The sequence below is a fragment of the Hesperophylax consimilis genome, chromosome 24 (genome assembly GCF_061612785.1).
Source record: "Hesperophylax consimilis isolate HC1 chromosome 24, BYU_Hcon_1.0, whole genome shotgun sequence".
Classification (NCBI taxonomy): domain Eukaryota; kingdom Metazoa; phylum Arthropoda; class Insecta; order Trichoptera; family Limnephilidae; genus Hesperophylax; species Hesperophylax consimilis.
The window spans coordinates 17,921,118-17,946,403 of record NC_142859.1 but is presented as its reverse complement, the minus strand read 5'-3'; the positions used below and the strand labels follow the sequence as shown (position 1 = coordinate 17,946,403).

Sequence of the window (25,286 nt, the reverse complement as noted above, 5' to 3'; positions counted from 1 at the left end):
ACGGGTTGTTGCACAGAATTTTATTTGATACTCAAGGATAGGGTCTCGTTAGTCTTGATAGTTAGTTTATAGATTAGTTTAATTATCAATAATTTTTCATTGAACTTACATTTATATGAAATTTCAATACCCGCAAAAGAGATTATTACCCAGAGTTTTTAATTTCGACTTTGTTCATAACTGTAACACAAAATAAAATTGTGAAGACGTTTACTCGTTTACTTAAAACTCTCCGGTATTTCATTCCTTTTCCCATTCTTATAAACTAAAAATTACTGTGGATATAACAGAATATTAAACCAAAACCACCCTAAACCAGATCAGGATACAAAGATCTTTTATATATAAATAATAGGTCGTATGATTTTGGTCTTAATTCTGGCCTGAAGCGATGAGATTTTTATTGAACCTGCGTGAATTTGACTTTATGGAACACTCAGCCATCAGTCGTACCCAAGTTAGAATACGCAATATTTAAACTAAAGTTCAACTCGACAAATTATAATTATTTATACTTTCTGGACGTTAAATGGATCGTTTAGATTTTTTAAATAAGCAATTCGGCAGAACAGCTAGTTATAAATAATTCCATGCACTTCTGAGATTTCCCATAAATTATAATGGCAGTATGCTAAAATAGCGCATCCTAGCGGCGCGATTTGTGCGGCTTGGTTATCGTTCAAACATTTAGAATTTTAATTGAAATGTATATTTTTTTACTTTATTCAATTACAGATATCAAAAAATACTAAATGATTATTAGGTAACTTACATACGACCTGACTGCTTTTTTATTCGTATTTAAAAAAACATTAAAGCGGCTATTAGGGAATGTAACACGCTACACTAGTGCTTTAAGCGGCTATCTAGCCAATACAAGTAAATATTGCCAAAGTAGTTAAGAGTAGTATTAATATTCCATGGTATTTAAAATGAGTTGCATAAAACTTTATTACAATCTTTTAACATTAAATCAATTAAACAACACTATTCTAAAACAACAACCATACATATTCATAAATACAAAACACAAAAAATAACAACTAACATATATATTAGAAACACTAGAATTCAAGGTCAAAAACATATCCAACAAGTAACTACAACATACAATATTTGGGTAAAATAGCTTCCTCTACTATGATACTAAACTTTTCAACTCTCATTCAACATATAAATCTCAAATAAAAAGTTGGATACAAAACATAGGGAGATCAGAAATTGATAATATATACTGACACAAAATACAGACCGTACCTACTCAACTGCACTAAAAACACAATTGAAATATATTGACAATTATTTGAAAAAAAACACAACATAACATAGTATTACTTAATATTCTAAGACAAGCTTGTGCTACGTACGAAAAAATAACCTGCTGGTGTCTCCACGACATAAAGCACACACCCGCTTTTCATCAAACCTTGGATGCGTGGCCCCTAAAACTAGAACCACATTCACTCAACGGCAATTCTGATTCATCGTTCCTAAAATAAAAAATGCTTTAAACACCGATATAAATTGAATTAATTCTATATTCCTTTTTACTATCCGTGTTAAACATTGGCTATTTGAAAGGGGACTAGCCTTCGTTAAAAAATACACGAGTTCTTATAACTGTTAAAAAATAGTTTTAACTATATCATTTATTATTTTTAGTACTTATTAAGTATTATTTTTATTTCTATTTCTTACATGGTTTCTATAATAATATACATTTTTTAAATTTTCTACCATAATAATTTCCCTTTCCATTTTTCCGATTTTTTGTCCGGGTTAAATCTTCCCCATAGGAAAAACTAAACCCTTCCACACACTTTTCCATAAATGATCATCTAGTCAATCAACATTATGCAAGTGCATTATATAAGCAAATTAATAATAGTAATACAAAACAACACGTCAACTCAACAGAGATCAAATGGGAAAATAAGTCACCGACTCAAGATATTTTCATATCAGAGGGTTCGGCTCGGTAGAACTCCTAAAAGGGCCTATAAATCCTACTGATCCCTCAACATAAATATTTTAAAAATCTTTCGTTATCCTACATCTATTAAAAATGACTGATTTTTGCATTTTTATATACAATTTTTTTTTATTGATCTAATACGCCTAAATTTTCAATGAGAGAGCTAGGTATAATGCCAGTAGCCGAAATAACGAATGGTAATATTTTTATAGTCTTAGAATGTATATAATTATTATTATTCTTACACAAATCATGTACGACTATCATAATACGGGCATGAGCCTAGTATGGTAGTTGAGAAAGTCACCAAAATTTTGTAATTTTTTAATATTTATAAAATAAATAGTAAATATTTTCTATACCACCAATTTTTAATGATGCGTGAATGTTTTTTTCTATTTTTTACAAAAAAGGAAGATAGGAAAACATTTATTACTATTATTATTAAGTGAGATAAAAATAATACTTGTAGAAATACTTATTCATGAATGGAGAGCATAAGGTCAATAATTTGTTAAGTTCTGCCAAGCAGAATTTGTAACGAAGCTAGATTACTCCCAATCAACAATGCCTTCAAGGTTCAAGACCCCTGGGTTAAATAAATACCATGATATTCTCCTTTTTGTATCTGACACGTGTCACGAATACGCTGTTGGGAATTTAATTACATTTCCTCTGGTGAATATATTGTTGTCGACACCCTTGGAGGTAATAGGACTGATAGGCTAGTACGGGCGACCTATATTGTACCTTTATATTGAAGAGAGAGCGTAATGGGAAATGCTTGTCATTAAAAACATTCTCATAGGTACAAGGATGAAGTTTAAGTCATAGTTAAATTAATTTCAAAGCCCAATTTAGTTTTCAGACTGTTCTGGATTAGTGGGGCGGTACAGAGTGATCCATGCAAGACTCAAATATTAAAAAAAAATATAAAATTTGCTCCTTAAAATGCAATTTATCTATGAAAATTTGTCTTTCTCTTCAATACCCTTGAAGATTGAAAGCCAAAAACATTTAGAACATCAACATTAAAGGTCGGCGACAGCTGTTTCGTTAGAATTTAATACGAATGAATACTATTCTAGTACCAGCGAGTGATCTCACGTGAAATCGTCGTTCTAGTATCTTCTGTCTTTTTCGTTTTCAAACAAAAAGCAAAAGAATGAAATAGACGAACGTCGAAGACATCCGTACGATATCTCGTTGGCACTAGTTTAGCAAACAATATATATATGTTAATATTTATTTCAAATGGGAACGAAGTTCTGTTAAGTAGGTATATACAGGGTTTTCCAATAAGAGGTGTTATTTTGATATTCGATCGTAAAAAATAAATGGTTTCGTTGTTTATGTGGCACGTAGCGCCGTCTTCTTAAAATAAAACGTTGTCCAGATCAATACCATACAATTCCGGCCATAAAAAATCATTAATCATCTCTCGAAAGCGATCCATTCGTTCGTTCGATCCGTAACTGTTGCTCCAGCCTCATTTTCGAAAAAGTAAGGTTCAATGACCCCACTGGACCATAAACCGTACCAAACAGTGACACGTTGAGGATAAAGAGGCTTTTAAACAATAACTCTTGGGTTTAGTTGTCGCATCTGGGTCGAGCCCCAGATGCGACAATTTTGCTTGTTGACGAAGCCACCGGGGTGGAAATGGGCCTCATCACTCAAGATGATTTGCATTTGATTCACTCAAGTGAATTTTAATAATTTCAATGCGTTGTTGAAGCGTGTATCGTTCCATTTTTATTAATGGCGTTTTTTTTACTTGTCAAATGTTAAAAAATTACAGTTCCAAAGAAAAATCTACTAAAAAAGCGGGCTATTCAAAATAACACCTCTTATTGGAAAATCCTGTATTAATTGGTTAATTTTCCTTCACGTTTAATATTTTTATAATGTATTTTAAAAAAGTCCAAAGAAAATAACATTCATTTATTGACAATTTTCTGACCTGGGTAAGAAAATAAGTCCTGAAACCATTGAAAATCTCTGGAAATAAGATAAAGCGTAGAATGGAGTATGGTTGATGTAGGATGTAGGCTTGGATATACTTGGATAATAGTTGGAATTGGCATCCACAATTTTGTGGTCTGTCGTGAGACTAAATAAGGTGAGCAAGAAATAGAGAAGAGAAAGGAGAAGGTTAAGAAGTATTCAAATATATTCACAAAACGCGGCTTAGGCGTATTCAAGAATAATGTTTATTTTCGTAAATGAACTTATTTAGAGCACAACTGAAATTTTCTTTTCTGAAGTCGAATTCCAAGTTTGAAAGATACTGACCGAATATTTTCTTCGACTTAGTTGAAATGTCTGTAATAATAATAAAAAAATAGTATATCGAATTTCAAAATAAATTGAAAACTTGAATGAACTTTCAGTCCCCATCACATCCGAAGTTATTTTGAATGAAACTGACCACAGAAACTTAATTCATTGTTGTGCGAACTTGTCCTGAATTTATTGGTGTAGTAAAAAATTGACTACACCAATATTTTTTGTAATTTAAAATGAAACAAATTTAAAAATTTGCATACTCTTTTTACGTCAAAATAATAAAAAAATTGTCAAGAGGGAAGACCTTCTAAGATAGTCGCCCTGAATTATGGGGTCTCAGACAGAAGACCTTCTAAGATAGTGGAACTAAATTAAGGCGTCTTGAACGAAAGACCTTCTAAGATAGTCGCCCTAAATTGTGACTGCCCAGACGGAATGGGTTTTAAAGGGGCCACCGTGTATTATAATATTAGAATCACACTTTGGTGTATGTACAAATACACATTGATATTATATGTGGCATTTTCTTGTCTGTCATTGGTTTCCTCGTACAAATGAGAGCTGAAAGCCTGTTTAATAATAATAATATAATATGTCGTATTGTTCGTGTTAGTAATGAAATCGCAAACAATTTTCTTATCATTGTTTTCCTTCAGTACGCTTCGATGTAGCCACTAGAAAATCAGTTGTTATTCCTTTGAGTTTAATTGTAAGAAATTAGTATCTGGTCATATGTATTTAAATTTTAATCAAGCAGGACAAGGAGGACAGGATTATTCCATAATATATATACAACAGAGAAATAAGAACAATGACAAAAAATTAAATAAAAAAAAATTATAAGTAGGTACCTAATTATAACATAAAAAACATTAAATGCTCGGTCAAATGGTTAAATGTAAATAATCGCTCAGTACGTGGAGAGCTGAGTCACTCAGAAGCAGCCATTAAGATGACGTTTGCTTATTCGTGTCCTGCCCCAGAAGCTGGATAGTCTGTGGCGAAGGAAGACGGGGAATTAGTGCACCTTCCCTTCTGTGAACATCGTGGAGGCACTGCAGAACCTCACAAGTACAATAATGTAATACAATACTTATCTGGTCAATTTTTTTAATTTGATTTACCTTAGTTAAGGCGATGCACTACGTAGTAATGCAAAATCCTGTGTTTATGGTTTGAAAATTTGTTCGCCTAGAAATGTTTTGCATGCTTTTTGATGAATCCATCTTGGCTTTTGAAATAATCACGTATTTTTTAGATAAGTCTTTTTATAAGCCCAGAAAAAATAATGTATAAGGCCTATGAAAACTGCTTTAAAGTTCAAAATCTCCCACTTAAGAATCCATTTTAGGTTATGATTTTATTGTATAATGTGGCAAATAAAGTTATTTATAAAATGATCGGAAAAAAAATAATATTAATGCCTGAACATCCACCAAATAAAATAAAAGCCACTTTTTGGCCATGATTTTTTCTTGCATAAATCAAAACAGGCGGATGGTGTTAAGCGGGAATTTAAACCTTATCGCCATCTACGTAAGGGGTGTTATTGATAGCGGCTCGATTTAAAATATTAGACGACGTAGTGCATCGCCTTAAACTCATAGAATAGAGAACAACAGAGGTAGCGCCCTAATAACACATAGAGATAAACCAATAATTAGCTTCGCCTAGTTGAACTCTTCTCTTGCAATTGTGCATCTCTTGGTAAACAGAGACTGTAATACGGAAATTAATATTTTTAAGACAAAAGTAAAAAAATGGCTGAGAGAACAAAGTGATATTCAACTTTCAAACATTATGAAGACGATGTAAAGACAACTTGAAACTAAATACGAAAGTTTTAAAAAATTCAGGCCGCCTCAGAACAGGAAACTCTATTGAGGAGGACTGTGAAAAAAAAAAACTTTATACCTACATCATGTACAAACTTTTCCATATAAACTATGAAATAATGGTTTTATAGCCTAGTTTATTTTTACGAAATTTATTGTGAAATTTTAATCGTTTGTCCAGTATTACATGTGACGCTATTGTTGATGGTCATTTTCTTTTGAACTGTCAGTCGGCTAATTATAAAATATTAGCCTATAATAATATAAAGTTTTTTAAATACATTTAAGGGTTCCATGATAACTCAACATAACGACAATTCAACACATTTTTAAAAAGTGATATAAAGTCATTAGAAACGATGGAAAAAAAATTAAACCTAACTTAACCTAACCTACTTAACCCAGTCAATAAAGTTTTTGTTTCATCACTTTCCATGACTTTATATAACTTTTTAAAGATGATGAATTATCACTTTGATGATTTATCCGGTCACCACATTTAAGATGCCGCGTTTTGTGTTCAGCCAATGAGAATAAGTATTTCGAATATAAAACGGCAGGAATATCATTGAATAGGTAGGTGAATGTTTAGGAAACCACCCCTGTCAAATATTTTTTACACGTTTAGCGAATGATATTTAAGTATGTTGTTAGTCAATATTGTACTCGCCGAAGAGAATATTCTTTGTGACAATAAACCCAGCTAATTTTTATATATCACCATTTTAATGGGCAGCCATTATACAAATATTTGCAATGCACTATGAAAACAGGGGCTCAGCGAAAGTGCGGCACGGCCCGGAGCTAATATATTTTGGTTCAAAAATTGATTTTTATCGAAAGTGAGTGTCCGCACTGCCATTAAACGCAGCGGTTTTGGAACAGCTGAAAACGCCAAATCGCTTAGAAACACGCACTGCGGCTGGCGTTTTTTACTAAAGTCCCCGCATTCCCAATTTCTACCGATTTATAACAAGTTTCTCTTTAACTCTTCCTCTTTTTAAGTTCTAAAAAAAATGTTATTTTGAAAGATAACATCTATACATTCGTTATGCCGAAATTTCAATTATTTGAAATCCCTTCAATAGAAAAAAATCACAAAAAAGCTTGAAAAATTATTATAAACACGTTTTGTTTTGTTATTTAATATGTTTTAGGCATGAAAAAATTTACAGTATATCTTTACGAAACTAAAAGATTCGAGAGATTTTTGCTTTATTTTGTAATAACATATCTCCCTTTCAAACCATCTATGAACGCTTACTATGCCCTTTATTCTATTTCATTACAGCCATCAAGTAGAATTAAGGAAAAATATCAGTCGCAATTCGTATTTAATATTAATAATAATGATTGACTTATTTGTATAGTGCGGTTTTCGTTAGAAAATCATCTCAAGGGCGCTTAACAACTTAATTTATGCATTTAATTTATTCATATCACTTTGGCTTATAACAAAATATCATAGCTAGTGACTTATGCGCAGTTTAGCGTTTTCACTCAGTTTGTTAGCAGTAAGCTAAGTAAGCTCGCAGTGCGTGCTCCTTCTTGGTATGTACGAGTATATCCAGCAATTAATATTTAAGATCGTTGTGAAAAGGTTAATTTTCACTTCAAAAATGTAATATTAAGAAATCACTATTCTAACTATTACTAAAAATTCTTACCGGGTTGTGTTGCGGTTTGTTTTGTTTACTACCTTTCATGTTCATATTATGTAAATCTCGTTTTTTTATAAAAGTGCACTTTCATGTTTCCAAGTGGTGCGCATAGCAGCGAAAAAAATGGCCCTCTGAGGGTTGCATGTCAACCAAGAACTCACTTGTATTCAAAATATTTTTACCAACGTTTCGTCAACAGAACATTGAATGTAACTCTATGGATGAAGCAGTACTCATAAAGTTATGTATTATAAAAGTAATCATAAAAGTATGTCGTTAAAATTTTATTTTTTTTGATCACGGAGTAAAAAAATAAATAGAATTACAAACTTTGAAAAATTATGTATCCACGTTTTGAAAAATGATTATTATTTCTTTGATATTTAGTTCTAGGCTTTCCAGAATTAATAAATATACTTAATTGGATAATTATAAGAACAAAATGTATTTTATTTAAATGAAATAGGTTACGACAAGTGAGTGATATATTTCAATAAAATGTCACGCCACTGACATTATACATTTGTTCGACCATGGAAATCGTCTGATTCTGCCGCCATCTTGGTAACCATTTTTGAACTAGTATTTGGACAAAACGTTTTTTTTTTATTGCCAAATTCTCTGTTACAGACGGTTGGGACTCTTGTGTCAAGACAACCCAGCTATATTCATCATGAGTGATTAAATTTAATCGATTTTTCTATCAAAAAGTTAATATTTCTAACTTAAGTAAGTTAGTAAGGCAAGTAAAACTATAATAATTATTTAAACACCAAAAAAAATCACGTATTTCGTTCTCGAAATCAATATAAGATGTGTTTTCCATGAAATATTATCTTTCTCGATCGTCCAATGATATACGAGTATTTGAGTGGAGGTATTTCAATCTGAGGCTCTCTAGGAATTATAAATCAATTGTTTATTGGGTATAAATGTCAGGTTCGTGGGACCGGACGTTCGGTCGCTTTCAATCAACGAAGGGTACAAGATGCAAAAAAAATCTCCGGGATATGATACCCGTAATCTTTTATTACTAGAAGTTTGTAATACACGTCTAAATTTATTGACTGTCGTAGTACAATACAGAAAGAAAGGAATATTGTTAGATTATATAAGTTAACAAGAAAGAGAATGCACAGTATGAATGTGTAATGCCTCCATATAGAATTGAAACGTAATGAATCTCATTTCCCTCCCCACTGCCTTTTATTCTGAACTTCTGTTAGGTATATTAATATAAGAAATGTTTTTTTTGGCATAGGCCTCCTCTAGCAATTTCCATTGGGACCTGTCACGCGCCACTCTTCTCCATTGATGTCCAGCCGTGAGTTTTAGGTCGTCTTCCCATCTCATGTGTTGTCGTCCTCTACTTCTCTTGCCATCTCTGGGATACCAGTCAGTGACATTTTTACACCATTTCTCTTGTGGGTCTCGGATCATATGACCTGTCCATCTCCATTTTTGTTGGTCTATTCGGGTAACTATATCGGCAACATTAGTTATCTCCCTTATTTTGCTACACACTGAACTATGTCAACCGGGCAAGTTCGGACCCACAACTAAATGCTCCAAAAAACTAATTACTGTCTCGGAAGATCGGAAACAAGGAATAGTAACACCAACCAAAATTAACAACCAACATCCTCATATCATATAGAGTCACGTGGGGTAACCGTGCGCAATTTTTACATTTGGATTTTTGTATTAAAAAGCTTTAGATATTTTAATCATTTTTTTTGTTTATTAATATGATCGATTATTAAGGCATCTCAAACAACCATAAGAACCTCATATGGTTCATAAATCAAACAGTTATATAAAAAAGTTTACATGCATGTCGATTGCGTACACTTACCCCATGTGCGGGGTAAGTATACGCATACCGTTGGGTAAGTGTTCGCACCTCGAAGAGTTACCCCACATTGCAATTATCACACCATGGTTGCCCCTTATCGTAGTCTGTGCAGTTCTCATGCCACCATGCTTTATACACAATACATTCTATCGAATCTTCTGTTGGTGGATCTCGATATTTCTCCTTGCATTGTGGGCAAAAATAGTCCTTAGAAGCCTGTCTTTGTGCTCTCTTTAAACAGTTATGCACGCTGGAATCTCCCGCCTTACGCTTTGTGGTGATTCTTTGTGGTGCGACTTTTTTAAAAATATATAGTGGTCGTTCGATTTTCATGGTTTTAATTATTGGTTTTCGGACCATTTTTGCATCTGCATCTTTATGCTTCTGCTGAAGTTTCTTTTTATAGTGACTTGAGGTAATTATTTCAGACTTGCAACCATTTTTTCGTCGTTTCTGTGTATGTGTTGCTTATGGCAGAGGACTTACAACAAATATTGGGACGTGAAGGACTGATATTGCATCTTGTGGTGGGGAGCTGGCCTTAACATCAATGGCATATTCAATCGGAGTAGTAAGAAGCTGAAGAATAATATTTTTATTAGGTCTGACAGACGTTTGTGGGCTGTTCGGTGCCGCATGTATTTCGGCAAAGCAAGAGATCTGATTGTTCAGAATATCGGTGCTTATTATTGATCCTATGTCACTTTGCTCTTAATTAGCTAACGGAGAGATAATGGATACGTCAGGTTGGGGCACGAACATATTAGTTACTGAAGCAGCTGCAAAATCACGCGGCATATTTCACTGTAAAGAAATAACGAGAGTAGATATATTATGCTGTAAAATGAATTTTATCCATCGGGGTAAGTGTTCGCACTCGTCCAACTGCGAACGCTTACCCCAGCACACTTACCCCATCTCACCAAAATTCAATAAACTTTAAAAATCAGATTAGTGGTTATCTTTATTAGAATTATCACTTTGCACCCGTCTAACCAAAAATATTTCACTAAAAATTACCATAGACCACGTCGCTCTGACACAGCTGGTTACACAATAGCACACATCGGTAACGGAGATGAAAAATTTAAGAAAAGCACGAAAAAAAGTAATTTACCCACCAGTTTTTATTGACAAATCAGCATCCACTGTACACATGTCCTGCTTCAGCGCGATCCAGAACGCTACTGAAGTAAGGAACGCGCGGGCGCTTAACAGGCACAATCTTGTCGGAAACATCACTGCGAACACTTACACTCCGCGTACGGTTACCCCACGTGACTCTACCTCAATTGGGGATGCCACAGTCTCACTGGATACAGACGGGTGGGAGCAGTTAGGACTCTTGTGCGGTTTATATTTTATTATGTGGAGATTCTTTTTTTATTTATGTCAGAACAAAACAAAATCATTTTTTCATACCTTCGTCTTCCCCATCTTCTTTGCCTAATCTCTTACTTCAAATCAATCTCAAATTGAAGATTCCATCAAGATACAAAGAGGATTAGGTATCTACCAGATTATGAGAAATTGCAATATTTGATTAGACTGATGTCATATTGATGAGTTACTTCAATGATTAAAAAATCAGATCAACTACTAAATATTTGACTGAATAGGTAAAAAAAACAAAACTACTAAAAATGTTAAATTCCAAGTGCCGACATCTGCTCCCACGTTATGCCACACTCTTTGATCATATTGCTGCCTCCGACAGTTGTATAATCCGACGAAACGCTTCAATGTATTGTCTTGGCGTTTTCCTTACTTTATACGTCAGATGGAATTATTTGAGGACCTTTAAAAATAAATCAGCGTAATAAATCTGCTGGAGAGGAGAAAATATAATGTGAAAAGAGTGTTCGGGACGTGAATGAGTATTCTGAGGGGAAACTAAAGCTGACTAGGACCTACTTCACATTTTAAAGGGTAAATTGTGGAGATTACCAAAATCATATAATAGGGCTTGTTAGTACATAAGATACTGACTAGGTACTAGCGACTTCGGGTTTTATCTGCCGTTGGGCCAGTCGCCATGCTCATCTCATTGACTATTTTTTTCTCTCGATTATTTTTTTTATTTTTTCTGCTGTCATTTTTAATTACTAACATTATAAAATGTAAAAAGTTTTATTTCACACACTTTTATCTTTAGAAGATCTTTTCGACTGGTTGTTGCTCTTATTTCTTTTTTACTTTGTTGTCTTTGGAATAATTGTTCCATGGGCTGCTGTGTTTATTGTACTGTGTTACATACGAGTTTGCCTGAGTCATCCTCAGCCATCTTCAATATCAAACATACATTGATCGTATTGAAAATATCCAATTCAAATTTACTAAACATCTATCGTATCGCTTTAGCGATCATCGGTTTGACCCTACCGCTTTATATAAACGCAGAAAAATTACTGATGCCCTATTCTTATACAAAATCGTGAACAGTTTCAAAGATTGCATTTCGTTGCCCTGAACACAACACCAGATCGAACGACTTATTAAGAACACCACACTGTAAAGCCAAATATTCGTAAAACTCTTTAATAGGACGTATCTGTAAAACTCATAATGCCTCTAGAGGATGTACACATTTTCAAGTGTAACTTGAAAACATATAAAATGCAACTTACTAAACTGATAATTTTATTTTTTTTTATTTTGAGAAATAATCCTATCATCTTAGTTTATTTTATTTTTTTAATTACAATCATGCGAAAACTGCATTACGACTAACTGTCTTTAATTGTTTTTATAACATTTTGTAATACCTTATAATGTTTATTTTTATTACGTCATATCCTTATTTATATCTTAATCTTCGAAAAACCTTCTATTGAAATTCTAGCAGTACAAAAAACAGCTTGTTAATCCATTTATTAAAAGATGGGGATCTGTTATGACTTGACTAACAAATTGCTTTTTCAAATGATGCCCATTTTGGTTAGCAAGAAGCAAATACCTGTTTCGTTATGAAATGGTTTTATTGATTTCCAAAAAATAAATTAATACACAATATGAATGAAGAACTCAACGCACCAAAGATACAAAATTAAAAGCAAATATTTTTGTTTAACATTTTGTAACTTTTGTCATTTTCTAACTGGCATAGAGTGTGTTTGTTTATTACCTGTTTTTTTTTTATTCTTGACATAAATATTGATATAAAAATATATATATTTTGTTAGCATGATTTGAATGTGAATATTTGTTATTGGATTTTCAGTAATTTTATTTAAATGTATATAATGTAATGAAAGTGTTATATTGTTTCAAATAACATAATAACGTTAATTTTTTTATTATAAAATAAAACACAAACCTTTTGTATTTAACCACGAATTTATTATTTCATATATCGACCGGTTTCACTTCAACCAAGCTTCTTCAGGATATAATAATAACTGTTATTATTATATCCTGAAGAAGCTTGGTCGAAGTGAAACCGGTCGATATATGAAATAATAAATTCGTGGTTAAATACAAAGTGTTTGTGTTTTATTTTATAATATAATGTCTAACCACAAAGTAATTGCTTCCTACGAAAAAAAAAAAAAAAATTTTTTTTAAGTATTTGAGATAATGATTGCAATTTGTGGAATATCAAATAACTGCGGCTTAGTTGGGATAATGTTTTCCGGGAAAGAGAGTATCGAGATCAAATCCCGAGGGAATTTGTAATGCCGATGTTGTTAATTTTGTTCCTTGTATTACGATGTTATTTTATTTATTTGAATAAAACATGGCTTAACTTGAAAAATGATTTAATTGTTCAATTGTTAAGATAATACCGACCATTTTTCCATTTCGGGAGGTGGATTTGGATACCGCCGCCCTGGGACCATTTATTGGAATATACTGTTTTCTACGATATATATTCACGATGCGCCTGCCCACCGATTGCCCTGCTGGTTCGGGGAGATCCTTTTACCTCTCTAACTGGTCTCTCTACCCTTTGCCTTGCAGCGCAGTGAGAGGGATATATTCATTATTCCGTCACTCCTGGACACACAAATCCCTAGATTCCTACCCACCCCTTAAACATCTTTCAATCCCAGAACTTCCTCTCCTTCCTTGCCCTCGTCTTAAAAATACCCCTCACGCAGCATCCCCAAAGATGAGACGAGGGAAATTATTTTCCTCAGGGCCTCCTCCAGACAAATAATTAGATTGAGTATAATCTTTTTCTTAAATTTCTTTTCTCTTTATCTTTCGAAAAACATTCCCGGGTTACGGATAACCTGACAATATTTTAAAATCTCCTACTACCTACCCATCAAATGGAAAATATTGCTGGTGATGTGATGGAGGACTTAGCCAGCCGAAGAATTGAACACACTACGCCTGGGTGGGACCCAAACGCGATGTCAACTCAGCCACTGACCGGTCCAATCTAGCTGACAACTTTCTCCGTTAATTTCGTTGAAATTTTAGGGACTGTGTGTTCAAAAGGATCAGGAAAATAAGATGAATATAAAGTTAAAAAAAGTCAGGGACAAACACAAATAATGTAATATAATAACTAGATTTTGAATAATTATGCAGAGACAGCTTCATACTTTGAAATTGATTGAGTGTACCAAAGCATCACATGGGATGCATTATTCCTATGTAAATTAATTAACAATAATAGTCAATGAGTTTAGTGAGATTCATTTTAATATATACAAAACATAATATTATAGTAGGTATAATGATTTAGATTTTTGTTTTATATAATTCCGTGCATTTCTTAAAACAATGAAGAAATCGGTGGTATTTTTGTGCATAATGTGGAAAATGATGAAATTCAATTGTTTGTTTCCCAAAGGTTTATAAATAATCCTTTCTGCGTACTGCAGAGTGATGGCTATGGACAACAGTCAGTGGAGAGTATTATCCGCAGAGAATGGCAAATCCAATCCTGATTCTCGCCAACACATTTCTCAGTAAATGTATTATTGACTTACAGATGTACCAGAGACAGCCGTGATCCTATCCGTCGACCGCCAGAGGTTTTCTCCAGGTGACAGCATCCGAGCCAACTGCACATCTTCTTCAAGCTACCCTGCAGCCAACTTGACGTGGTACCTAAATGAAGAGATGGTTAGTATTTCTTCCATAATTTATCTTCCATAATTTATCCCCCAAGAGAAAAAGATAAGAAAAAGCCATTTTTTTTAATAATTATTATCTTTTTATTCCTGTTGTGCGTTTCTCATCCTCAAGGTTTACATTTATTCTAGTGAACATCAAAATTTTTGTAGCACCAATAAAAATCAAGAAAATGGTTCCAATGTTATGTCAAAATTCCCCGCTGTGAAAGCGATAACCTAACGTTTTTTGAAATTCTGGCATACTTAATAAAATATGTACAATCGTACACACCTTATTAGCTTTTGGTAATAAATAGTTTACTATCAGTTACATAACATAATATATTTCGAGTCACTCACGTAGGTTCAAGCGTTTTAAAAAGGAAACGAACAAAAAATTGATAATCAAGGAGAATTATTTTGTAGATATTTGAATAAGCTTATACGATATGTGTAAAGGTTTTTTTTTCTCCACGCCATACCTACTTAATTTGTTATGATTAACATAATCCTCATTTTAGTAAGTGAGTTAGTTACTAAAATTAAAAAAAAAAAATAGTAAATGTACACCGACGAACGTGTGAATAAAAAATAATAACGGTTTTTATTTGATTGGCAGGTCATGCAAACACACACAACCACTCTTCCACTGGACCCTGATCTCTGGGAGACCAGCTCTTCGTTCAGCATCATCGAGATTACAACAGAAGAAGAGATGCAGCACCCGAAATACCAAGTCGGAGGAACACAGCAAGAGATCAGCTCCTCCCAGCTGAGAGTACCAAGCCAAAATCCAGAAATAACCGTCTATACTGCATACTCGTCCATACAACCAAACGCCCACGACAGAAAAACTTATGAAACCGTCGAAGGTGTTGAGACTCCTTATAAGTACAATGAAGTGAAGAAGGAAGACGTAGGATTCCGTGATGAAGTAAAAGATAGTACTAAAGGTTTGGAGCAAGGATTTAGGGAATACGCTTTGAGGGTCAGTGCAGTTCCGTTGAAGGTCACAAGGGTTAGAATGCAGCCAGGTTTTGGAACAGTTATGAAGCTGAGATGTGAAGCCACCATCTACGACGTTTACAAAGCAAGCAGTGAGGTTATTAATATCAGAGAAGAGCAGCCCAACAGCGCTCTTGTAATGGGGCAAAGCTCAGGTAAATATGAGTACTTTTTCTAGTGTTTCATGACAAAACAGAACATTGAAAAAAAACCTACTTTTAAATAGCGTTACCTAACCTAAACTAAACTAACTTCACTTTATCTAACCTAATGGTACTTATCATTTTATCATTTATTGTTTTATCACTGTTCTGTTTTCTCGGATTACCCTTTTCTACGTACAACTTCTTGATGCATAAATTCGTAGCCTTTTTAGTTTCCAAGTTGTATTATGTATTTTTTTTTAATATATGAACATCATTTTAAGCATCGCTTAGCTGAAATATCTCATAATTGTGTGTGTTTTTATCAAATTTCGCCAAAAGAAACGAACATTTCGATAAATTACTATATTTATTGTAACCGAGAAGTCTCTTAGAACTAATTGTGCTTATGTTATTGGACAACTTCCATTAAAAAAAATTGTTAACAGTAGCTTTGCTAGGATTTTATTCAGTACTCCTGATCTTGTTTAATATGACACTTTTATCTTCAAACCACCAGATTTCTTCAAACCGCGAATCGGATAATTGCTAAAATTTATTGAGGGGCAAACGCATACAATGAAGAATGATTCTTGTTTCAAATGTTTAAAAATAACTTACCTACAGTTAATATAGTCATTACGATCATGCACTAACAAATATACTTGAATACTTCAAATTTACAACTGAACGTTTTGAATTCATAATTACCAGAAGTGATCTGTTTTTCATCAAGTAAGTACATAATACTTGAAGAATGAGAAATCTTTAAGACGATATAATGCAGGAAACTTGAATATTTTTGCGGTATAATGAGGTTCGATAAATACTAAGTAGGTAATAAGGATGCTTATTGAAGGTAATTTGCAAATACGAAATTTACGATATTCAAACACCCATCGTTAGACAATGTACTTTCCGGGTAAAGAACATTATATAACTATACAAAATAAGTAAGACATCGTAAATGAATTTCTCTGTACGTTTAATGGATTTCCTGTATGTGTATATATCTACTCTTTTGTTATTCTGACTCTTGTTATGACGCGACTCAAATACTTGATTCACTTGATCGTGTTTTGTCTTCCCCTTTTCCCAAATTCTCTCGAAACTTCGTTTGTAACAATCAGTTAAGAGAAATGTTAGCTTCCTAAATGGGGTGAAAAATCATAAATATCAAAATGTGGTTTGTGTGTTTTCATCTAATGTTAATAAATTAGAATAAATGTAAGAAAATAGGATTAATTCAATTTGTGAAGTCATGCATTTAAAAATACACTTTCCCTATGCTTAAGAATATTTTAAACATTTTTTAAATAGACATTTATCTCTTCATGTACTGTATTTTTTGGCTTTAATTTCGGTGTTTTTCAGTTTTTATTGTGTATTTATTTTTCTTTGTTTTTTCTCATCTCCTCGCCACGAAAGTGGCAAACTATTTGTATATTACACTTATCTTTTATGTGTGTTTATTTTGTTCTTTTTATTAGGTATGCATATGATTATAATTTTTCTTCTTAAATCTCACTATTATGATTTGTTTTTTTTTCAATGTAGGTACTTAATGTTATTTATTTGACCTATAAATGTTCCTAATAAAGAAATACAATAAAATTTTGTTAAAGGCATGTCCGGGATTATTATTGAATAAAATAAGTTATGCTCACTATCGTTGTGAGGATGTTGATAAAAAATACTTATTTTTAATAGTAAGGTTCAAACAGATTCTTGGATCATGAAGATGCTTTAACAATTTTTTGAAAAAAAAATGTTACAAAAAGGAAAATTGCTGTAGTCGCCAATTAATTTTACACTGACATCGAAAAACAGAAGCCACTCGAAACAGAAAAGAGGGTTTACAACCGCGCTGGCAGGTTCTGACAACACGGTGGTACGCGCATGCGTCCCAGTGCGTGTGGTGATTAAATAAATATTGCCAGCTCCTAAAATTGAATTATTAATACACTTTCTAATGCGTGTTTTACTTTTCAGGGAGCTCTGTGACAAACAAAGCTTTCGGAGTGGTCAACCACTGCTTTCTCGTCGCTGGAATAAACTGCCTGCACACAGTGTGGAAGGTCCTCATTTCAGGAAGATGAAATTCAATAAACGATGATTATTAATGATATAGTACAATATAATAATACATTTTGATGAAGTTCAGTGTACAATGAGATAAAAAGATAAAGGATCTGCAAATTATTACAAAAATAAATAGAAATCTGGTAGGTTATGAGTCTGTTGTATTTATTTTTTGGCAGGACCCTAAAACATGCTATTACTCTTTTATATCAAAATAATTTGAATTTTCTGTAAATATGAAGTCTTATCTTTGTCTGTTTCAAAATATTAAACTTTAACAGGTGTTACTGTCAAAAACAAAACATTTTCTTCTTTCAAGTAAAATTCAGCTAAACATATTCAGGAGTATTTGTTATTTAAACTTTTAACTCGTGAATATAAAACAAGATGGTAGCTATGATGTATTGAAAAAATCGATTGAGCTTAATTACAATAAAGTAGAAAATCTGATTTCCTGCAGCAAAAACTTTTTTAATGAGAGATCTGGCACGATGAAATCATCACAGCTTTTTCTGTCTGAAATGTTTCAGTTCAACATTAATAAGTCCCAGTGCAATTTCAATTAAAAGCGTATTTTCCATCACGAGCAAAGTATATGTCTCATATTTATGTCCATGAATTTTAGATATTTAGTGGGAAAACTAAATTGGGTTAGTTGTTGAATGGGCAATTGGGAGGATGAGCCAATAGATTCGTGCTCACAGACCGTATAACGCACTTGAGCCACTCCCAACTATAAAGTAAACAATTAAGCAGTTTAATGGGCATCATAAAGTGTGTGAAATCAATTATTGTAACTATAGTAGTGTATTTGGGCCCTCCCATCAGAGGATCAGCCCTTTTGACGGCATCAATTTTTCCAATAAAATTTATTATGTTTTGTTATTTGGAAACTAACAAAAAATAATCCTTGGCAATAATAATAGCAAGGCAAAACCTATGTACTATCCATCGAAAGTCCCCTCACGTATTCCTTTGACCCTTTGCCGCAAACTTGGGCAGCTTCTAATTTTTTTTATTTTTATGAAACCATGTTTTAGGCATAGCATAAAGGTTAACAAATAATTAGTCGCCTGAAATATCAATACAAATTGAAAATATCTTCCGTGTGAAAATAATTGTTGATTGAGGTACTAGTACATATTGAATTATTTGGCGGGTTGGAAATAAGCCGACATAGCTCAGTGGTTTCAGAGCACCTGACCGGATATCAGAAGGTACGGGTTCAATTCCCGTTGGCGGCATTTATTTTTACTCAGGAGAAGCTTCTGAGAAGCGTTAACTTCTGAATAAACTAATGCTGGGTCTTTGAAGACTAGGTTTCTTCAAAAGTGGCTGCATGCATTTGCGGCAAAGGGTCAAGTGAATATATGAGGTGATTTGTGACTGAAAGTACATTCGTTTTGCTTTTTTATATATGCGGAGAAATTGCTTGGAGCAGTGAATAGTTTTTTTTATTATTACTAATGACTTATAGGAAACGGGTTTGCTGTCGGTATCTTTTGATGAAAAGGCTTGAACTTTTATAGTCACAATTAGTTTAATTCACTTTATTTTACAATTTTGACCGCTTAATTTAATTATTTATTTGATTATTGGGAGTGGCTCGGAACATTGCGCAGAGATCTTGGTGACCTAGCCAAGAGATTGAATAAAATCTCAGCATTTAAATGTGTTTCGGTAGCACAGTGGATACACATTGATTTTCATAATATAAAGATACCACTGATTTTTTTGGTTTTTAATGAATGTATTTATTTGGTGGTAAAATAATAACATTATACGATAATGTTTTGGAGGTAACTTCTGATGTATTCGTATATGTATAAATATGTTTAACCGTCATTATACTAGTCTAACTCTGAATCGATGTATTCTTATATAATAAATAACAGAAAAATAATAATTATATTTGTGTAATCATAAATGATAATAAATTAACAATCTGTTATAAATTTATGTATGTATAACTATTATAACCAATTATTTGTATTTTCTCCTAGGTAGGATTGCCAATTTCTTTTATTTTAATTATTCTTCTTCGATGGTATTAAAACATGTTGTTTTATTTCAATTATTATTATATAAACGTAGAATATTTTAGACAGGGTGCAATATATTATATGATTATATATGTGTATGATACGATTTACTTAGAATATGTGTAAAATAAATTTATATATGGTAAAATAAAATGTTGGATAAAAATGATTATGTGTTTTGTATTATGTCGCTATTCCAAATTTCTGTAATATTCAAAAACTTGTTAATGAAAAAATAAGAAAATACATAGATTTAGGAAATGAGATTAAAATAATTTGGCATTCTCAGACTATAAAAATATTAAAAATTTACATATAAAAGTGCAAAAATCAGTCATTTGAAATACATGTAGGATAACGATTTCTCAAATATTTATGTTGAGGGATCAGTAGGATTTAAAGGCCCTGTTAGGAGTTCTACCGAGCGGAACACTTTGATATGAAAATATCTGGAGTAGGTGAATTATTTTCACATTTGATCTCTGGTGAGTTGACGTGTCGTTCTTGTATTGTTTTGTATTTATTTTGCTTATATAATGCACTTCCATAATGTTGATTGACTAGATGATCATTTGTGGAAAAGTGTGTGGAAGGGTTTAGTTTTTCCTACGGGGAAGATTTAACCCGGACATAAAATCTGAAATATGATTCTATGTCTTATTTAACAAACACAAACAATGTACCTACTCAAGATATTACCCTGTAGAAAGTCCACCCTTTTAAATCGTAACGTTGTTTAAAATCTCAGTAACAATGTTAGGTTACCAAATCTGAATAGTAAGGAAACTTTTTTATAAGCTTCCTCTCTCCCATCTCCTTCTGCCTTCGACTTCCATAAACCTCACAAACAAAACTAAACGAGGATGCCACAATCTCACTGGCACCGGACATTAAGGATTTTTGTGCGGCAATCAAATCAGTGACCGACTAGTGGCTGAGTCGGCATCACGCATGGTTACCACAAAGGCATCGCAACCGTCGTTTCATTACGACACCAGCAACATTTTCCGCTTACTGTGACGGTAATAAGAAATTTTGAAATATTGTCAGGTTATGACTTAGGAATACTTGTATTTCTTTAAAAATATATATACACTATACAGGGTGTATCGGCACGTACCCGACAAACTTTAACCAGCTATTCCTTGGCATATTTGGAGTAAAAAATCTTATCTGCACTTTGCTGTCCGGTAACGTTTTTTAATAAAAAATTTACTATTCATATTTTCACCACATGTCACCACTGTTTTATCCTTTGTCAAAGTTTGAAAACCCATCTGGCAAATATTTTATTCGAATTCCGTTGAATGAAAGCACGTGTATGCACCTATATTGGCGCACACTTACAATCACAACGAAATGGCACGGCACCATTTGTCTAATTTTTAACTATTATTATTTAGTGTGTGCGAAAGAGCGAAGACGCTTTTTGACATAATTGCTTATAACAGCTGTTGAACACGAAACGCAATGCCAATAACAGTGATGTAGTGTGGAAATTTTAATTTTTTTTGTTTTTAATTGAAAAAAAAATGCTACCGGACAGCAAAGTGCCCATAACATTTTTTTACTTCAAATGTGCTAAGGAATAGCTGGTTAAAGTTTGTCGGGTTAGTGCCGATACACCCTGTATATGAAAATATAAAAAAAATATATATGTATATATAAAAACACGTACCAAAAATAAGTGGCTGCTTCAACTGAGACTCGTAAAACAACCACCCGACAAAGGTCCGGGCACTTAATCAAAGCGGCCTCTTACTTATGTAAGATACTGCAGATTATTTTATAAATGTAGCAAGATCTTAAAGAACCAAGAAGCTGATTTGGTTTAGTGTCCTGGCCTGGTTTGAGGTGGTTTTGTTCGAACTCGGAATCTCCAGTTATCCGGGCTGTATACCAATTGAAATATCGCACAAACTTTCAGGTAGATTTATTGAAGAAAAATAAGTGATGATATATGAAAGTCTCCCGCTCGTTCACATTAATAATATATATTTATTGAAAAATTAAGATATTTTTTAACTATAACTAAAATGTTTTCTCTATTCAACATTAACTTTACACAGGAGGCCCGGATGAAAATAATTACCCCCAGGAAAAATGTCATCGTTGGGGATGCTGTGTGGTGAGTCTTTTTAAGGAAATGAAGCACAGGAAGTTCTGGGAAGAATAAATGTATAAGCTGTGGGTAGGGATCTAGGGCTCAATGTGTCCAGGAGTGGCAGATGAGTTATCTATCTCTCCCGCTGCGGCACACAAGGCATTGAGTCAAGAGAGACCAGCTGTCAAAGGGTCTCCCGATCTGGCACGCCACGCAGCAGGCGCATCCTGAACACATCTCACCTGATGAAACCGGACACCCCTAATAATTCACCAAACATCGCGAACCACTTGCGGTGACCTATAGCAGAGGAGTTGGCTATAGAATAAATGGTTCCCTGGGTGGCGGTTCCCAAACCCACCTACCAAGTAAGAAAAGGTAAGTAAATAAAATTAAGAATAGAAAATAATAATATACAAACAATTGGTAGTAACTGCCGTTGTTCCCAACATTTTAAGCGATCAATCTGAGGCTCCACTCAACCAAGCCGTTCACTAACGCTCGACTCGCCTGTTTCCAAACAACTATATCATTGATAATCTCAAATGGTCCCGTCCACTTTCATATACAATAAAAACGACATCAAAGTAAAAACTTTTAAATTAATATTGATGAGTTAATACTTTTTTATTATTAATACATATATTAATAATAAATAAAGTACCGTAATACATAAACGGACATTTTATATTTTTTAACAAACATAATATATGTAAATTCATTAAAAATAAAGCATTAGCTTGACTAATGCTGCGAAAGCGCGAAAATACTCTAATACAAATTTGATGATTAATGTTTCTCCTCCGTGTGTTAACATTAAACCAAGCAACGACTCGTTTTGCGAAAGACGGCTCGTATTTGGAACGAGCTACCGGCATCTGGTTTTCACTCTTCATATAATCCGGGTCTCTTCAAGACCCGCATTAATAAAGCCCTTCCTACAGCCCTTACCTTAACCCGCTTTTCAACGCTGCCCAACCGGGTGTTGCCATAGCTCCATGCCCTTACACTGAACAGACAGGAGGGCTCTTTTGAGGTGTATTTTTATTTTTATTTAAAAAAAATAATAATAAAAATCTGCCTCACTAGGCTAGCTTGTGTTAAGGCAGTCATTAAAAGCTAATTTAAATACAAATGAATATACCTGCACCCATAGTACAATATAATTGCTCAATAGTTTTGTTAAATCAATATTTTACAATTTGGGTGAGTGTACCGGTAAAGGCCCTGCCCATTCACTCTGATCAAAATCATTAAGTTGTTTTTGAAATTTTTTTTGGGAATCACATTTTTAATGCTCTCTGAGAGAATAACAGTAAGCGGAAAATGCTGTTTGCATCGTGATGAAAGCTAGCTGATGAACAGAACACGCCACGCTTGGGTAGGAACCAGAAGCCTGAGCCATTGATCGGTCAATATCATGTTTAAAACTAACATATTAGTATAACTAATTGCTAATTCTGTTCTCTAAATTACGTCTATTGTAGTTTTACCCCGTTAGGGTATTCCAGGGGAGTTCAAGTTAACCACATGAACCCACAAAATAAATGCGGTCAGGGATTGCTATTCACACTGCATTATGGTCCTATGAACTTCGTGATATATCATCATTATCGTAATTAATTATTAAATTATTATTCCGTACAGCGTTTACTTCTCCTTTAGTTTGATTTTCGTACAGCGTTACATCTGCCCTGACGTTGGATACTGTAACGCTCTCCAAAACGTTGGCTAAAGACAGAGGAAGTGCAATACGAAATATTAACTCAAAAAATGATTCAATAACGCAATCGTTATCAAAATTTCAAATTCCGTCGTAAAATCCGTCGTAACTAAGAAGTGGATGGTAAAAGAAATTTTAGAATTTTATTGTTTTTTTCATTAGCTCTTCACAAATAGCCTATGTCATATTTGGAGATGCTGTGTGGAAGGTTTTTTTTAATGAAAATAAGGAGAAGAAGTTCTGGGAAGGAAAACTGTATGAAGGAAGAGTAGGAATCTGGGCATCAAAGTGTCCAAGAGTGACGGACGTATGAATCCATACCCCCACTGAAGTGCAAAGCGATGGGTCGAGAGAATCTGGTTGGACAGGTCAAAAGGTGTACCTCAACTAATTTCTTCCGATCCGGCCTATAGGTAGGTGGGAAAATTCTCATAACCCGGGGTTTCAAAATATTCGCACATTTCAGAACACCTTCGTAACCTTCACTGGCCCAAGTGACCTGAAAGAATCCAGTACAATTTACAATTTTTACAATCCAGTTGTGCTGGATGGTGTTTAAATCCATCAATGAAATGTACCCAACCCTACATCCCTGAACTATGCGTCCCGGAATACACTGGTCTGAGGCAGTCAACTCTCAGATCAGCAACATCAGCAGCTGTAGGCAGACTGATGGAACCTATGCGCAAGCCAAGTACTAAGTTTGGTGATCGCGCTTTCGGAGTATCTGGGCCGAAGACTTGGAATATACTCCCTCCGGAACTAAGATCCATAACAAGTTCAACAGAATTCAGTTCTAAACTAAAAACTTACTTTTTTAGCTGTCATACCCTTAAATTAAATATACCATTACTGAGAGAAAGTCCAGTTATATCCAATTTTCCAATAAACAATTAGTTTTTGTCTTTTTTTAAATTGGAATTATAATAATATCCCGTGATTTTCCACGGTCCGCGATAGTAATAAATAATAATAATAGAACCTAATATAATGCATGATCGTGTGAGGAATCAAGGCTGATGTAAGCGTAATGAGTAAGATTAAGAAAGGGACGCTTAGATGGTTTGGGCATGTAGAGCGAATGAGCGAAGAAAGGAGTGTAAGGAGGATATACGATGCAAATGCGAATGGTGGCAGAAGTCGGGGACGCCCGAGGAAGACATGGCACGATCAAGTGAATCAGATACTCGAGTCGTGCCATGTCAAGAGTCAGAATAATAGGAGAGTATGTATGAGACTATGTATGAATGTGAATGAGGCAAGAAGTGTGTGCAGAAACCGAGTTGTTTGGTGGTCCGTCCTCTCTGCTTACCCTTGCGGAGAAACGGCATGATGGTTAGTTAGTTAGTTAGTTAACATAATATAAACGTTACGAATTACTCGACTGTATACTTCTACTTGTACCATCATCATAAGCGGAAAATGTTAGTTTTGCCATAATGAAGGACTTATAGAGGAGAATATTGAACCCAAGATGGAATCCGACTCGTTTGTCTACTCGGC

The 25,286-nt window shown here is 33.7% G+C and overlaps 1 protein-coding gene across 2 annotated transcripts in view; it reads left to right on the top strand.

Annotated features, from left to right (window-relative positions):
- LOC149412006 (uncharacterized) overlaps positions 1 to 19,802 on the top strand; it is a 243,616-nt gene extending 223,814 nt beyond the window's left edge. For both annotated transcript variants that reach the window (XM_089646331.1, XM_089646330.1), the window contains 3 exons: positions 14,561 to 14,694; positions 15,304 to 15,844; positions 17,825 to 19,802. In XM_089646331.1, the coding sequence (XP_089502457.1) occupies positions 14,561 to 14,694; positions 15,304 to 15,844; positions 17,825 to 17,931 (782 nt within the window). In that variant the 3' untranslated portion in view covers positions 17,932 to 19,802. The remainder of the gene's footprint in view (positions 1 to 14,560; positions 14,695 to 15,303; positions 15,845 to 17,824) is intronic.
- The last annotated feature ends 5,484 nt before the right edge of the window (positions 19,803 to 25,286 follow it).